Source organism: Callithrix jacchus, chromosome 9 (genome assembly GCF_049354715.1).
Source record: "Callithrix jacchus isolate 240 chromosome 9, calJac240_pri, whole genome shotgun sequence".
NCBI lineage: Eukaryota > Metazoa > Chordata > Mammalia > Primates > Cebidae > Callithrix > Callithrix jacchus.
In genome coordinates, this window is record NC_133510.1 from 111,426,625 (window position 1) to 111,445,219 (window position 18,595).

At 40.0% G+C, this 18,595-nt stretch overlaps 1 protein-coding gene across 2 annotated transcripts in view; it reads right to left on the reverse strand.

The window, feature by feature from the left end:
- The window catches only part of SART3 (spliceosome associated factor 3, U4/U6 recycling protein), a 43,339-nt gene that overhangs the window by 19,092 nt on the left and 5,652 nt on the right, over positions 1-18,595 (reverse strand). Inside the window, exons 2-6 of one of the 2 annotated variants that reach the window (XM_002752952.8) lie at positions 12,530-12,656; positions 11,054-11,158; positions 8,277-8,461; positions 7,562-7,613; positions 6,156-6,280 (exon numbers count right to left, since the gene is read on the reverse strand). In XM_002752952.8, the coding sequence (XP_002752998.1) occupies positions 6,156-6,280; positions 7,562-7,613; positions 8,277-8,461; positions 11,054-11,158; positions 12,530-12,656 (594 nt within the window). Of the gene's footprint in view, positions 1-6,155; positions 6,281-7,561; positions 7,668-8,276; positions 8,462-11,053; positions 11,159-12,529; positions 12,657-18,595 lie in introns of both variants that reach the window. The other variant, XM_054238822.2, reaches the window with a different exon arrangement.

Here is an 18,595-nt window from a genome sequence, read left to right on the forward strand (position 1 = left end):
CTCTGTACGTGGAAAGGGAGGAGGAGTGCGGGAGAGTAAGAGAACACACGGGCTCTGTACGTGGAAAGGGAGGAGGAGTGCGGGAGAGTGAGAGAACACACGGGCTCTGTACGTGGAAAGGGAGGAGGAGTGCGGGAGAGTGAGAGAACACACGGGCTCTGTACGTGGAAAGGGAGGAGGAGTGCGGGAGAGTGAGAGAACACACGGGCTCTGTACGTGGAAAGGGAGGAGGAGTGCGGGAGAGTGAGAGAACACACGGGCTCTGTACGTGGAAAGGGAGGAGGAGTGCGGGAGAGTGAGAGAACACACGGGCTCTGTACGTGGAAAGGGAGGAGGAGTGCGGGAGAGTAAGAGAACACACGGGCTCTGTACGTGGAAAGGGAGGAGGAGTACGGGAGAGTGAGAGAACACACGGGCTCTGTACGTGGAAAGGGAGGAGTGCGGGAGAGTAAGAGAACACACGGGCTCTGTATGTGGAAAGGGAGGAGTGCGGGAGAGTAAGAGAACACACGGGATCCGTACGTGGAAAGGGAGGAGGAGTGCAGGAGAGTAAGAGAACACACGGGCTCTGTATGTGGAAAGGGAGGAGTGCGGGAGAGTAAGAGAACACACGGGATCCGTACGTGGAAAGGGAGGAGGAGTGCAGGAGAGTAAGAGAACACACAGGCTCTGTACATGGAAAGGGGATGTTTCAGAGCCTCCGTTTCCAGTAATGATGAACAATTAGTTACCCAGACACACTGTGCCATTCAAAACAACTAAAACTGCTAAATTAAGTATAACACCTTCTTAAAAGTGATCCACAAACTGGCAAAGAAACAAGGAATATTAAGAACTAAGGACAAAACCTAAGTGAAGGTGGCAAGCTAAGTAAAGGTTAAGCTTTTGCTGGCTTGACATATATTAAGAATCTGATCTTCACAATCCTATTGTTGGTCAAGAAAGAACAAATAGAGTCAAGAAGCCCAAAAAAACTCAGGCCAGTCCATACATGGACCTACTGTATATGAAATTAGAGGATAGCAAACCACATCAATGAGATCTTAAAAGCAGTCAGAGAAAAAACAGTGACAACCTCTGAGGAAGCAAGATTTACACAAACCGCTGACTTCTCAACAGCAACAACAGACATCAGAAGACAGAAAGATACAATCAATTGCTGAGAGAACATACTATCTGTCTAGAATTCTTTCATTGTTGCTGTTGGTCTAGAATTCTATAGCCTAAGAAAATAATTTTCAAGAAGGGAAAAAACAAATACCTTTTGAAATAGAGAAAATCTGTTACCAGTAAATTTCCCATGCAGGGGACTCTAAAGGTCAAGTGTTAAGATCTTTTTTTTTTTGAGACAGAGTTTCACTCTTGTTGTCCAGGCTGGAGCACAGTGGCGTGATCTGGGCTCAATGCAACCTTGCCTCCCGGGTTCAATCGATTCTCCAGCCTCAGCCTCCAGAGTAGCTGGGATTACAAGCGCCCACCACCACACCTAGCTAATTTTTTCCATGTTTAGTAGAGATGGGGTTTCACCATGTTGACCAGGCTGGTCTCAAACTCCTGATATCAGGCAATCCTCCCACCTTGGCCTCCCAAAGTGCTGGAATTACAAGCATGAGCCACCGTGCCCCACCAGAAAGACAGGATCTAAGTAGCAGAAACCTATACTAAGTTCATAGATTGGAAGACGTAAATTCTTCCCCAAACTGATCTGCAGGTTCAATGTAATTCAATTAAAAAAAAAAAAAGATTGAGGTGGGGAGAAAAAAAAGATTTTAAGAATATAACTAGAAAAGCTGATTCTAAATCCAATGAAAGCATTGAAGGTCAAAAAAAAAAAAAAAGCCAAGACTCTCTTGAAGAGGAACAAGGTGGATGGGACTCACCCTATCCAAGAGCAAAACATTGTAACTCTCATCATTACAACGGCCTAACGTAAGCCAGTGGGACAGAACAGAAAATCCAGAAGACCCACACATAAATGGATAGCTAATCTATGACAGATGTGGCACTGCACATCCATGAGAGGAGGAAGGAATTATCATGCTCAGTACTAGAACAACTGGTCCTCCATATGAAAAAATGAAACCAGACCTGGTCTCATACCATACACAAAAATCAATTCCAAGTGAATGAGGACCTAAATATGACATAGAAAACTACAAAACTTTTAGAAGAAAATTGAGAAGGGGAGATTTTAAAATATACACAATGACTAGGGAAAGAATTTTAACCTAACTGGATTTATCACTAAGAACTGTTCCTCAAAAGACACTGTTTGAAAACAAGTGAGAAGGGCCCTACGCTGACTCACGCCTGTAATCCCAGCACTTTGGGAGGCCAAGGCAGGTAGATCACCTGAGGTCAGGAGTTTGAGACCAGCCTGGCCAACAGGGTGAAACCCCGATGCTACTAAAAATACAAAAGTTAATTGGGCGTGGTGTCAGGTGCCTATAATCCCAGCTACTCAGGAGGCTGAGGGAGGAGAATTGCTTGAACCTAGGCAGTGGAGGTTGCAGTGAGCCAAGATCACACCACGTCACTCCAGCATAGGTGAAAGAGTGAAACATCTCAAAAAAAAAAAAAAGAAAGAAAAAGAAAAGACAAGCAACAAACTGAAGAGAAAATCTGCAACACATACAGCCTAAAATAAGACTTAAGATTCAGCACTCCCACAAATCAATTAGAAAAAAGATATAGGTCAAAGACTTGTTTTTTAAGCAACAAAAGGGAAATGGTTCAAACACATTTAAGAACCAGGGCTGAATGATCCAAGATGGCCGATCGCTAACATCTCGGGATTGCAGCGCTCAGTGGAAGCGCAGAGAACTAGAGGACGCCACACTTTCAGACAAATTCTGGTCGCTCATGGAGCAGAAGAACCCCAGTGGAGGAGCCACACGGGTCGCCAGCGTGACTCTTGTGGCCGGCGCAGCGGTTTCACCAGCACCTCAGTGCAGCAGCTCTCAGAGCAGAGTAAACAGGGCTGGCTCCCCTTCCGACCAAGGTTTGGAGGACCCACACGGGTCCCCAGCACGACTCCTGAGGCCGGCGCAGCGGCTGTGACAGCTCCTCGGCGTGGCAGCTCTTAGCGCAGAGTAAATGAGACTGGTTCTCCTTCTGACTGAGGTTTGGAGCCCCGGGAAGGCAGAGTCGCCTATTATGGACACAAGAAGGAAGCCACACAGGAGAATCCTGAGCAGAAAAGCACCATCAGTCTTAACGCTGCCGTTCTGGCCCTGGGAACTAACAACTTGAACGTCGTCCACTCAAGAGACCTAATCTGAAAGTTGGTAATTTCAAAGACAATAGGAGGATAAATTTACAATGATGGGAAGAAACCAGCGTAAAAAGGCTGAGAATACTCAAAATCAGAACGCCTCTCCCTCTAAAGATGATCACAGTTCCACATCAACAATGGAACAAGGCTTGATGGAGAACGAGCGCATCCCAATAACAGAATCACGCTTCAGGGAATGAATAATAAGAAACTTCTGTGAGTTAAAAGAACATGTTGTAGCCCAATGTAAAGAAACTAAGAACTTTGAAAAAAGGTTTGATGAAATCCTATTGAGAATAGACAACTTAGAGAGGAATATAAGTAAATTAATGGAACTGAAGAATACAATACAGGAACTCCGAGAAGTATGCACAGGTTTAAACACTCAAATTGTTCAAGCAGAAGAAAGGATATCAGAGGTCAAAGTCCAACTTAATGAAATAAAACAAGAAGACAAGATTAGAGAAAAATGGATAAAAAGGAATGAGCAAAGTCTCCAAGAAATGTGGGACTATGTGAAAATACCAAATTTACGTTTGATAGGTGTACCTGAATGCGACGGAGAGAATGAATCCAAGCTGGAAAATATCCTTCAGGATATTACTCAGGAAAATTTTCCTAAACTAGCAAAGCAGGTCAATATTCAACCCCAGGTAATACAGAGAACACCACAAAGATATTCCCCAAGAAGAGCAACCCCAAGGCACATAATCGTTAGATTCACCAGGGTTGAAACGAAGGAGAAAATACTAAGGGCAGCCAGAGAGAAAGGTCAGGTTACCCACAAAGGCAAGCCTATCAGACTTAGAGCAGATCTCTCAGCAGAGACTCTACAAGCCAGAAGAGAGTGGGAGCCAATATTCAACATCCTCAAAGAACAGAACCTTCAGCCCAGAATTTCATATCCAGACAAACTAAGCTTCACAACTGAAGGAAAAATAAAATCTTTTATGAACAAGCAAGTACTCAGAGATTTTATTACCACCACGCCTGCTTTACAAGAGCTTCTGAAAGAAGCATTACACACAGAAAGAAACAACCAGTATTAGCCTTTCGAAAAATATACCAAAAGGTAAAGAGCACCAACATAAAGAAGAATTTACATCAATGAATGGATAAAACAGCCAGTTAACATCAAATGGCAATAACCCTAAATTTAAATCAACTAAATCCCCCAATCAAAAGACACAGCCAAAACCCAACGGCATGTTACATCCAGACCTGTTTCACATGCAAGGATACACAAAGACTCAAAACAAAGGGATGGAGAAAGATTTACCAACCAAATGGAGAGCAAAAATAAATTAATTAATAAATAAAAAGCAGGAGTTGCAATTCTCGTATCGGATAAAATAGATTTTAAAGCAACAAAGATATAGTGGTAAAAGGATCAATGCAACAACAAGAGCTAACGATCCTAACACCCAGATACATAGAGACCTAGATTCAATGAGACAGAAAATTAATAAGGATATCAAGGACTCGAACTCATATCTGGAACAAGTAAACTTAATAAATATTTATAGAGCTCTCCACTTCAAATACACAAAATATACATTCGTGTCAACACCACATCACACCTACTCACAGGTTTAAATGAAACATTGATTGGCCATTATTAATACCCATTTTTTTTCAGAATAAAGCAATATTTCCATTCACCCTCTTTCTCTTCCTCTTTCTTCCTCTCCTTTACTCATTTTTTTTTCTTTCCTTCTCTCAAAAAAAAAAGAACCAGGGTCTTGCTCTGTTGCTCAGGCTGGAATGCAGTAGCAGCCTTGACCTCCTAGGCTCAAACAATCCTCCTACCTTAGCCTCTGGAGTAGCTGGGACTACAGACACATGCCACCAAGCCTAAGTTTTTTTTCTTTTTTCTTTTTGGTAGAGACAGGGTTGCACTACATTGCCCAAGCTGATCTCAAACTCCTGGGCTCCAGTAATCCGCCCACCTTGGCCTCCTGATGTGCCAGGATTACAGGCATAAGCCACTGTGCCCAGGCTGAAGACTTTAGCACGTACAAAAATTTGAACGGTCAATAAACATGAAAAGATGCTCAACTCCATCAGTAATTAGGGAAATGCAAATTAACCTACAATTTCACATTCATCAAATTAGGTAAAATTTAAGTATGTTTAATACCCAAGATTGGGAGAAGCAATGAGAACTCTCAGATACTGCTCACAGCAGTGTAAACTGGTAACCTGGACAACACTTTAACATCACCCTATGATCCAGCAATGTCATTCCTAAGTATGTATTCTAGAGAAACACTTTTCCATGTGTACAAAGAGATACACACAAGAATGTTTAGAGTGGCAGCTGCTCCTCCTTCTAGCAAAAATCTGGAAATGACCCAACTATCCAGCAACTGAAGAAATAAACTACAGTACACAGGCAACTTTACAGCAGTGAAAACAAATGCACCAGAACTATACTTAGCAATATGAGTAAAACCCTAAAGCATGTTCAATGAAAATAAAATATACAGCATGATTCCATTATACAAAATTTGAAAGCAAGCAAAATTAAACAATATATTAATTAAGCATTCATTCATAGCTTGTAAAACTATAAAGAAAAGCAAGGGAATGATTATTACAAAAGTCAGGAAAGTGATTACCTCTCGGGAGAGGGAGGAGGAGGCAATCGGAGAGGGGCACATAGGAGACTTCTAAGGTACTGGCAATGTTCTATTTCTTAACCTGGGTGGTAGGTACATGGATGTTCACTTTATTATTGGTATGTAAACTATATGTATACATTTACACACTCTATATAATTCACAGTAAAACAAATTTTAAAAGATACTGTTAACTTGCAACTATCCATCAGGGAAAGGTTTGTAGACAGACGTTTACTATAAAAGAAGCCAACACTTACCAGTGCTTCTTCATAGGGTTTATATTTCTCCAACTGCTGTAGTGCTTTGTTATAGTTCTGAATTACCGAGTCTGGTATTGAGTCTTCTGACCATTCTTCATACTCTGCAAATGTGGCCTCCATATCTATTGAAAGATAGATTCGGCCCCGTGGGTCTTGCCATTGGGCTTTATCAACCCAAACACAGATTAAGCCATGATACTCGGGTGCCACTAACCCCTCCCACATCTGTGGCCATGGCAGCTCTTACTGATCAAATTCTGATTTCTGCTGAGCCCAAACCTGTATGTAGAATCTGTCTCAACACAATGTCCCAGGCAGTCCTCCCAGCTAATTAATCAGTCAATGACACTATTAGCAGCAATTTAACAACACTTACCTATTGTTGCCTATGTTCTAACACTTCACATCCATTAATTCATTCAGTCATCTCCACTCTACAAGGTAGGGTCTACAGTGATCCTCATTTTGCAGTGGAGGAAACTGAAGCAGAGGGTTCAGTTGCCTGTCTACAGTTAATGGTAGAACAAGGCTGTGAACCCAGGCAGTCTGGCTCAAGTTCACACTCTCATCACTATGCTAGGCTGTTTCAGGCTGGTATGAGAAGTAAAATCTACAAGCCGGCTCAGCTCTAGCCTTTTCTGCATCACACCCAACCATCTGATTAGAGCTACTTCATAACTTGTTAAATCAAATCCAATAAACCATGAAGAGCAGTAACACCTGGGCTCCAGTTAAGTTGCCCAGAAGTTCTGAGTATGTACAACACAGGCCTGTGTCTAGGGATCAAACATGACGGCCGTGCCAAACTCTGCCCATACTCAGAAAAATCCTCCCAGCATGTACACTCTCACAGCTCCAAAGACTCAAAGGCTTGGAGTGCCAAAATGTATTTACCAAATGAGACTCTTTACCAAACCCCATGAAACTCACTTATGAGTACTTCCAATCAACTGTACCTCTGAACCAAAGCCCTCCCATAGATGAATGATCTAAACCCATGTAAAATTCCTGCTGTTATGGAAGAGGTTACTTGTTAAGAGAAAATGATCATAATGAAACTCTTGTTCAATAAAGTTTTCCCAAAAAAATACAGGTGTCACTCACTATTCCTTTCAGAGACCCTATCTCTGCCTTTCAACCAGGTCTCAAAGGAGAAAAGAGCTCTCACCTGGGAGTCAGGGAGTTTGGCTTCTAGTCCTGCCTCTGACCCTAACAACCCTCTTAAGCATTAACATTCAAGATGTTTTTACCAAGGACCTCATCCAGAGAGACAACGTCCAAGGAGAATAAGAACACCAGCTCTACCTGCCTCACAGAATGGTGGGAAAGGTCTAATTGCATGTCATACCCCAAAGCATTTTAAAAACCAGAGGGCTGGCTGTTGACATGTCAGTTTCTCTTACCATAGAGTGGGATCGCCAACTGTCGCCGGAAGAGACTGTGGACTTTCTCAAGCTGTGAATCAAAGGTTTGTTCCCGATCAAAAGGGGAAAGGAAGCCAGCTACGGGCTAAAGAAGCAAATTAGTAGTAAATGACAAACTGTGGTTCTTTCTTTGCTTTTTCTTTTGAGAAGGATTTTCACTATCACCCCAGCTGAAGTGTGGTGGTGTGATCACAGCTCACTACGTCTCATATTCCAGGTTCAAACAATCCTCCCACCTCAGAGTCCTGAGTAGCTAGGACCACAGGCATTCGCCATCACACCCGACTAACATTTTACTTCTTGTAGAGATGGGGTCTCACTATATTGCCCAGGCTGGTCTTGCACTCCTGAATTCAAGTGATCCTCTGGCGTCAGCCTCCCAAAGTGCTGGGATTACAATCATAAGCCACCGCACATGGCCAACTCTGCTTCTTTCAACTTCAAAAAATATCTCAACAAATTTCAGTTCAAGTTAAAAAAATTTATATGACTACTTTCATAGGTATTACACCAAATGCCAGAAAGGGTACAAAAAAAGGTTATCTATCACCCACCCACTAAGGGATTAGCAAAGACCATTTTATTGACTATATGTGCTGCAAGATTCATCTTGGACATGTATTCCAAAATAATCCTTCCAAGGAGACTTACAAAGACAGCCCTGGCTCATTCAGAGATAAACACAAGTACTCACCCGAGCAGCTTCCACAATAGCACTTTCAAACTCTCGGTAAGCCTCCCAGAGGGCAAGTCCTTTAGTCATATGTAAACCGACAGATGAGAGAGCCCTTTCAAACACGGAGCGAACTTTCTCAAGGCCACCTTTCTGACCAATCCCACCGACTGAGTACTGACCATACTCTAGCCAAATGTTAGGACCTAAAAATAAGAAGTGTTCAATTAGTTTGGAATATAAAATACCCAAATATCAAAACTGATACATAATGAAAGAAATATGCCTACAAAAAAAGTATTCATTGTGCAATCGCTTGAGAGGAATAGGACAAGAAAAAAAAAGTACTCATACAGCAGCACTAAATGACGGTGAAGGCTAACAGCAGAAATGACCATAAAGGACCAAAAAAATTACAGTCTGGAGAAGACCAGAGACCCTCAGAAAAAGATAACCAGTACTATTAACAAGGGCTATGAGAGAGCAAGAAGGGGGTAACAGGATCCTCAGAAATCATGGCAATACCAGGAGCTGCTAAAACTATCAGTGACTCTAAAAGAAGACTCATGGGCCGCGGAGCAGAGGAACATGTATAGCTTTTAAAATCACATTTGGCCGGGCACAGTGTGTCACGCCTATAATCCCAGCACTTTGGGAGGCCGAGGCGGGTGGATCATGAGGTCAAGAATTCAAGAGCAGCCTGGCCAATATGGTAAAACCCCATCTCTACTAAAAATACAAAAATTGGCCAGGCGTGGTGGCGGGCACTTATAGTCCCAGCTACTCGGGAGGCTGAGGCAGAAGAATTACTTGAACCCAGAGGTTGCAATGAGCCGAGATCATGCCACTGCACTCCAGCCTGGGTGACAGAGCAAGACTCCATCTCAAAAAAAAAGGCTGGGCGCGGTGGCTCACGCCTATAATCCCAGCACTTTGGGAGGCCAAGGCAGGTGGATCACGAGGTCAAGAAATAGAGACCATCCGGGTCAACATGGTGAAACCCCATCTCTACTAAAAATACAAAAATTAGCTTGGTATAATGGCACGCGCCTGTAGTCCCAGCTACTCGGGAGGCTGAGGCAGGAGAATTACTTGTTGAACCCAGGAGGCGGAGGTTGTGGTGAGCCGAGATCGCGCCATTGCACTCCAGCCTGGGTAACAAGAGTGAAAACTCTGTCTCAAAAAAAAAAAAAAAAAAAAAGAAAGAAAAAAACATTTTTAATATCATTTTATATTCATAAAACACCTCTTATTTTTATTATTCAGATTATAAACAAAAAAATGTGAATTCTTCTTGGCTTATAAAGATACACAAAAATTCTCTATCTCAGAACAGTCTATCTGGTAAGTATCAATGCTTCTCATAAAGGAGAACGCTCCCAGTGGGAAGTCAACAAGGAAGAGGATGTGAAATCTCAAAGGGGAAATTTTTTAAATGCCTCTTTTTTTATATTGAGACAGAGTCTCACTTTGTCACCCCGGCTGGAGTACAATAACGCAATTGCTGCTCACTGCAACCTCTGCCTCCTGGGTTCAAGCAATTTTCATACCTCAGCCACCTGAGTAGCTGGGATTACAGGCCTGCATGCCACCACGCCCAGCTAATTGTGTTTTTAGTAGAGATGGGGTTTCAGCATGTTGGGCAGGCTGATTTCAAACTCCTGGGCTCAAGTGATCAACCTGCCTCAGCCTCCCAAACTGCTGGGATTACAGACATAAGCCACCACGCCTGGCCTTAAAATGCTTTTCTTTGAGATATAATCTTGCTCCGTTGCCCAGGCTACAGTGCAGTGGCACAACCTCAGCTCACTGCAAGCTCTGCCTCCCGGGTTCAAGCAATTCTCCTGCCTGAGTCTCCCGAGTAGCTGAGATTACAGGCACGTGCCACCATGCCTGGCTAATTTTTGTATTTTTAGTAGAGATGGGGTTTTGCCATGTTGGCCAGGCTGGTCTTGAAATCCTGACCTCAAGTGATCCCCCAGCCTTGGTCTCACAAAGTTCTAGAATTACAGGCATGAGCCACCATGCCCAACTTTAAAATGTTTTTTAAAAGCATTTTGTCCACAGCATTGTCTGATGTGGTCCCCAATTCATGTACAGAAAATATTTAAAACAATTATACTATATACAGGAGATAGCAAAGAGACTTAAAGGGAGATGAGTCTTGTATACTTCACTTGCGCTGGTAAGATGTCAATACTAGCAGGCAAAGGAGGTGTCTGTGGGAACAGAACAGGTCTATATCGGGATTGCAAGCGGTTAGATGAATCTACACATGTAATAAAAATGTCTTTTTCCCATTGTTCCAAGGTCAATTTCCTGGTTTTGATTCTGTACTACAGAAACAAGATATTGGAGGAAACTGGGTAAAGTGAGTATACAAGACTTCTCTGTACTATTTCTGCAACTTCCTATGACTCTATAGTTAACTTCAAAACAAAAAGGGTTTCTTTTAATGTTTTCATCTTTTTTTTTTAAAGCACCCTGTCCAAAACCTCTAAAAACCTATTTAATGTATAAAAGATCGCCTGGAAATACCATGTAGGTTCTCACTGCCAATAAATCCTGAGTGTGAGTGTATTCATTCCCTTACTACAAGTGTTTCTTCCACTTTTATTTTAAAACCAAACTTCCTCAATTAAAGACTAAAGACAATGATAAGAAAACTGAACTTAAATCTTGCTAACTGTGAGGCTAACATTCCCTTTTCTGGGTAACAACATCTCATAATACAGTCCTCAACAGCAGACTGACCTACATGACATTGCCAGGTATCCTAAAAGTCCATGGGAACTTACAAATGTAATCCTTCACGGCTTTCTCAAAGAGGTCATACACGTGTTCTCTGTCCAGGCCATCCTGGGCCATGCTGATCTCGTCGTGCAGCCACTCCAGCCAGAGCTCTACAAGACAACAGTACCTTTTGCATTAACACCAAAGGGTAGGCTGGGAGCAGGGACTTTACCAAGAGACCTCAGCACACAAATGTTTCATCCATCTTATACAACCTGGCATTGTATCCAGAAATTCACTTCTTAAAACCTAAACAAGCTGGACTCGGTGGCTCACATCTGTAATCCCAGCACTTTGGGAGGACAAGGCAGGCAGATCACCAGGTCAGGAGATCAAGACCATCCTGGCCAACATGGTAAAACCCTGTCTCTACCAAAAATAAACCCTGTCTCTACCATGCTGGGCATGGTGGCGCATGCCTGTAATCCTAGATACTCAGGAGGCTGAGGGAGGAGAATCGCTTGAACCAGTGAGTTGGATGTTGTGGTGAGCCAATATTGCGCCACTGCACTCCAGCCCGGTGAGAGAGCGAGACTCTATATCTCAAAACAAAACAAAACAACCTGAACCAAGCACATAGCAGGTTTTATGCTTCCAAGTAAGATGAAATCACTAAAATCATAATATCCTCCACCTATTAGGGATTTTATATTTTGCAAATCACTTTTCTCATTCAGTCTTTATCGTAATCCTATAAGGTTGGTGATGGTAACACCTATAATAATAACATCTATCTAAGAATTACAACATGCCAGGCATGTGTTAATTGTTATATGCAGACTAGCTCATCCTATTCTGTCATACATTACAAGGCAGAAACCACTGTTGCCTTCATTTTACTGCTAGAAAAACTAGTTTTACAATGTTTACCTAATTTGCTTAAGATGTAGCCAGGAATGAATCTGAGTCATCTGATTCCAGCATCTACCCTCGACAGTTATGCCTTGCAGAAGGGAAAAGGGGCAGAGTGGGATCTAGAACCAAAGTGTTCTAAGTACTGCCCAAAAGATCACTTACGAATATTCATGAAGTTGTTCAGTATAATCATGTTTCTAATAAGCAAATAAGTAGAAATAACCTAAATGCCCAACTACTATGGAACAATTAATGTACGAAACATTTACGTAAACTCTGTAAAAGTTTAAACATATTTACAATTTTCTGGTTTCAAGAGAATGGGTTAACTAAATAAATACTGGAATGGGAAACAGAGAAATGGGAGTCAAGTTTAATTACATTACAAATGTTTACCATAACGTTAGAATAAAGAAATCAGAATTCGAAATCCATGTTATACGATCATAACTACATTTTGCAAAAAACTACAAGATAACAAACTAAAAACAGTGAACTGATGAGTTGTCTTCTTTCCACTAGACTGTATGTTCCAGGTTTTCTACAAGGATCACATCCCACTTTCAGCATTGAAAAATTGTATACTCTCGTTTGTTTCTAAAAGCAGCCTGACTGCTGAAGCTTACCTTCAGTCAAGGGAAAGATCTCACTCATCTTCTGGCGAGCCATCCTCACCTTGGTAAGCTCCCCTTCCAGCCGGAGCAGCCTAATCAGGTCCACGTGGCAGTTGTAGTCATAGACATTGATAGACAACTAACGGGAAAAGAAACAAGTTGAAACTTAAAATGCCATCATCAAGTAACTTAACTTTTGTCACTACTGGTGACTATACACACACCTGCCACAAAAACATAAATGTGCTCTCTGAGAAAACCACCGAAACAGCAACCCAACATGTACCCACAGGAAGAAGACAAAACAATAAAAGAGGCTTTTGTAACAAACATAAAGCTCCCTCAAATCTGTTACAGTTCCTGTTAGAAGACACGCAGGTTCTCTTGGAAGTAAAGAGACATTCTAATCAAACAAATAAAAAGTATGTGACCTTAGGCAAGTTATTTATGTTCCAAAGCCTCTATTTCCTCATCTATAAAATGAGGATACTACTAGTTTCTAGCTCATACTGAGTCTTCAAAAGACTTAAAAAGATAATTTCTACTGTTACACTGGTCTTTAAAAAAAAAAAAACTAAAAAAAACAAAAAAAGGTAATTTCATAACGTCCTTTAGCACATGTGAGGTACACTGTAAGACCTCTTTTATTTTCCTAAATAAAAAAGATGGAGGCCAGTTGTGGTGGCTCACGTCTGTAATCCGAGACGTGGGGCCTCCCACTTCGTGGGGCCAAGGCAGGTGGATTGCTTGAGCTCAGGAGTTCAAGACCGGCCTGGACAACATAGTAAAAAACCCTGTCTCTACCAAAAATACAAAAAATTAGCAGATGTGGTGGCATGCACCTGTAGTCCCAGCTACTTCAGAGGCTGAAGTGGATCACCTGAGCCTGGGAGACTGAGCTAAGATCATGTCACAGCACTCTAGGCCTGGGTGACAGAGCAAGACCCTATCTCAAAAAAAAAAAAAAAAAAAAGGAAATCCCTATTAGAGAAACAAGAATGGCAGCAGGTTGGTATCTGTTGATGATGAGTGACAGGTACATAAAGTTTTATTTCTACATTTGAAACTTTTCAAACTAAAATTACTTTTTTAAGTTACCATATATCTGAGACAAAGAAAAACTAAAAATGTCACTAGTAGACCTACCCTTGAAGAATATCTAAAGGAAGTTCTTTGAACAGAAAGTTAAAAGAAGGAATCCTAGAGGATCAAAAAGGAAGAACAACAGGAAGAGCAGAAACATGGGAACTATTACAGATAATCCTCCTCTCCTCATGAGCAGTTTCTAAATCTTATGTGATGAAACAAATGATACCCAACACAGTAGTATTTAAACATGGAGATGGAAAGAGAACTAAAATGGAAGATTTCCACACTTCACTCAAATGGTAAAACACTAATATCATGTAAGTGAAATCTGTATATTGAGAAAACTATTCAAAGCAATTACACTAAAAAACCATTTTAAATAAATCAAGATGAAAATCTAAAAAATATTCAAATAATCCAGAGGAAGGCAACAAAGGAAAAACAGAAGAACGAGAAACAGAAAATAAATGGCAGGCTTTGGTCCGAATAAAGAAACAATTGCCTTAAATGTAAATGGTGCATATATACTAATTAAAAGGTAGATAATGGCAAAGTGGATAGAAACACAACCCAACTATACAGCAAGTACAAGAAACTTACTTCAAATTCAAAGACACAGGTAAACTGGTTGAAAGGAAAAGGACAGAAAAAGACAACATGCAAGCATTAATTTAAAAGCTGAAGTGGATATATTAATATCACATAATGCAGACTTCAGAGCAAAAAAAATTACTAGAGATAAAAAGTAGTATATTATATAATGACACATAATGTTAAGTGGATCAATCTACCAGGAAGACATAACAATCCTAAATGTGTAGGAACCAGTGCTTCAAAATTCATGAAGCAAAAACTGCAGAGCTGAAAAAGAGACACAGCAGCAATTATATCTGGGAACTTTAACACCTCCCTTTTCAGCAACTGATAAAACTACTGGACATGTGAATGTGATGAACCTGGTCAAAAACAAGATGAATAAAAGAAAAAGAAAATTAGAAAATTTTTTAAATTTTAAGTTTTTAAAAAGAAAGAAAAATTTTTAACTTTTCTTGAGAAAACGAAACAGGGTATAGAAGAACTCAACAACACCGTCAATGAATATGATCTAATTTATATGCACAGAACAACCCACCCAACAATACAGAATACATATTCCCCTCAAGTACTTATGGAACATTCACTGAAGCCATATCCTTGGCCATAAAACAAACCTCAACAACTTACGGGATATGAAACCATACAGAGTATGTTTTCTGACCACAATGGAATCAAATTAGAAACTATTAACCGTAAGAAAATCTCTGAACACTTGGAAATTAAGCAGTACACTTCCAAATAATCTACAGGTCAAAAAGGAAGTCTCCAAGAAAATTTAAAAGTACTTTAAAGAAGGGAATGAAAATGAAATTGCAGCAATCAATGTATAAGAAGAACTATATACCATGACCAAGTGAGATTTATTCCAGGTATACAAGGCTAATTCAATATTTGAAAATCAATTATTGTAATCCACTGTATCAAAAAGCTAAAGAAGAAAACTCACGGTATCAATAGATGCAGAAAATGCATGTGACAAAAATCCAACGACCATTCATGGTAATAACGCTCAGCAAGTTAGGGATAGAGGCAAACAACCTCAATCTGACAAAGAGCATCTATAAAAAAACCTATCCCATAAGTTGGGATAGAGGTTACCTTAACCTCATTCCTAATGGCAAAAGATAGAATGGTTTCATCCTAAAATCAGGAACAAGGCAAGGCTGTCTGCTCTCACCACTTTTCCAACAGTCCTAGAAGTTCTAGCCCGTTCAACAAGACAAGGAAAAGACATAAAAGGTATACAGCTCAGAAAGAAATAAAACTAATAAAACTGTCCTGATTTGTAGATGATATGGCTAAGTAGATAATCTTAAGGAATCAATTTAAAAAGAACTCCAAAAATAGTGAACTGAGCAAGGTCACAGAATACAAAATAAACATAAAGAAAAAAAAAACACACTAAACATGTGGAAACCAAATTTAAAAACATTAACACCATTTACAACTACTCCAAAAAACCTAAATAATTATGTGTAAACTTAAAACGTTTATAGAATCCGCACGCTGAAAATGACAAATTGAAAAAAAAAAGAAAAGAAAACGACAAACTCCTAAGGAAAGAAATCAAAGACCTAAAAAAATAGATATTTCATGTTCCTAGATTCAAGACTCACCATAGTCAAGAAGTAAATTCTCCCTAAACTGACTTACAGGCTTAATGAAACTCCAATTAAAATCCCAACGATGAGGTTTTTCGTAGACATAGACAAGCTTATTCTAAAATGTATATGGGATGGCAGAGACCCTAAAATAGCTAAACATGATCTTGAAAAAGAATAAAGTGGGAGAAATCACTCTACCTGACTGACACTAAAACCTACAATATAGCTACAATGATCAAGGCAGTGTGAAAATGGCAGAAAGACACATAGATGAATGAAGAGAACAGAAGCCAGACCCACACAAACATGCCCAAATAATTTCTGACAAAAGCAATGCGACGGAGGAAAAAAAGGCCTTTCCAAAAAATGATGCTAGAGCAATTGGATATCCATAGGCAAAACAAATACACCTTGACCTAAACTTCACGGCTTACAGAAATAACTCAAAACGATCAGAGACTTAAATGTAAAATGTAAATATAACACCACAAAATGTTAGGACAGGAGAAAATGTTCAGAGCAACATCAAGGTTCCTCATGGTGACAGAAATTATCTGTATCTTGACCATATCAATGTCAATATCCAGGTTGTTATTATATATCATATTATAGTTTTGCAAAGTTTTACCGTTGAGGGAAACTGGGTAAAAAGTACATAAAAATCTCTGTATTATTTTTCACAAGTGTATGGAAATCTAAAATTATCTCAAAATAAAGTTTAATTTTTTAAAAAGCTTTTCTGCAAGTTGGGATTATAGGGGTGATTTAAGTCAGTATACCAACACTTCATTAGCATCTATTCTGCCACATTTTAGGAATATTTCCCTCTCCAGAGATAAAAGATTACCTATACTTCATTCAAATTACACTTTAGCATCTGACAACATACCCTAATAATCCAAGTACTAGCTATTTCATTAAAATACAGAAAAACAGCCAATGAATATGATTACTTGAACTTTAGAATAAAAATTTAACAATGAAGTACCCAGTGAACCTTTAAATGGAGTGGGGAGAAGGAACAACCATTCACAGAACACAAATATGAAGGATTGCAGGGTTTTGTTCATGTGTTTAGATTTTAAACAAGAACACATTATCCTTACTAATTATAATAGTAAAAACGTTCCACGGCTTCCCAGTATCCTAGCAACAATGTGCAAATCCTTGCCTCATGTTCAATCCCAGCATGCTAGGCTCATCTCTCCAACTACATCTCAAACCACCCGCCTCTCAACATGGCATCCAGCTTTGTGTAACTCAAATATTCCAACATCTCTCCAACCTCAGGGCTGGGCACCTGCTGCTCCTTCAGTCCAGAAGGATCTCTCCCCTTTTATCTGCCTGGCCACTCCTCATGCTTCAGGTATAAACTTCACTTCCTCAGAGGGGCCCCCCAAAAGCTACTCTTTCTTAAGGAGACCCCTACCTGCTGCAAGCTGTTTTCCATCTCATCATCTTGCTTATTTCCGTCATCACCTAAAGTCTCCATGAAATAAGTACCTTGTATGTCTTATGCCTTGACTTGGTTAGATTCTTTACCTACCTGGCACACAGAATTCAATAAATTACAGGTCAGTCTCACTCAAGAGCACTAATACAAAAATCCTAAATAAAGTATTAAATTTAAAAATGTATAAAGAGAACAATATATAAGGACCAAATTGGATCTATCCTAGGAATGCAAGGGTGTTTTTACATTACAAAATCATCTAGTATAGGTTTTCCACCATCAGATTTGAGGAAAAAACAGTATGATTACCTCAATGAAGAAAAAGCATTTGATTAAAACATCCCATTCATGATTCAAAATTAAGAATTAGCAAATTGGCCGGGTGTGGTGGCTCACGCCTTTAATCCCAGCACTCTGGGAGGCCAATCATGAGGTCAGGAGTTCAAGACCAGCCTGGCCAACATGACGAAACCCCATCTCTATTAAAAACAAGAAAATTAGCCAGGCATGATGGCAGGTGCCTGTAATTCCAGCTATTCAGGAGGCTGAGGCAGGAGAATCTCTTGAACCCGGAAGGCAGAGGTTGTAGTGAGCTAACATCATGCCATTGCACTACCACCTGGGCAAAACAAGAGCAAGACTCTATCTCAAAAAAAAAAGGATTAGCAAACTAGGAATAGAAAAGCACTTCCTTAACCTTAACTTGATTTTAAAAATGTATAATAAATATGACTCCTAATGGTAATACATTAAAATTCCCTTTAAAAAACACAAAAAGCGGCCAGGCGCGGTGGCTCACGCCTGTAATCCAAGCACTTTGGAGGCCAAGGCAGGTGGATCACCTGAGGTCAGGAGTTCAAGACCAGCCTGACCAACATGGTGAAACCCCGTCTATAAAAAAAAAAAAAAAAAAAAAAAAATTTTTAATTAAAAAATTAAAATTAAAATAAAGAACACAAAAAGCTTCCCAGTATCACATTCTATTTAATCCTGTACTGGAGGTCTGGGGTTGGAACAATGAGACAAGGAAAAGAAATGGATATAAAGAGAGAAAAGGATGAGAACTGTAATTATGGTCAGATGATATCACTGTAAACCAAAACTCATCTACAAACAAATCATTTAGAAATAATAAAGATTAGCAAGGTGAAAAGCAATGAGAGCAGTGTATAAAAATCAGTTACATAAAAAGAAACAAATACTGTATGATTCCACTTACAATAAGTATCTAGTCAAAATCATAGAAAACTACAAGGGTAGTTAGCAGGGCATTGGGAAGGAGGGAAAAGGGAGTTGTTTAATGGGTACAGAGTTATATATATGCAAATGAAAAGT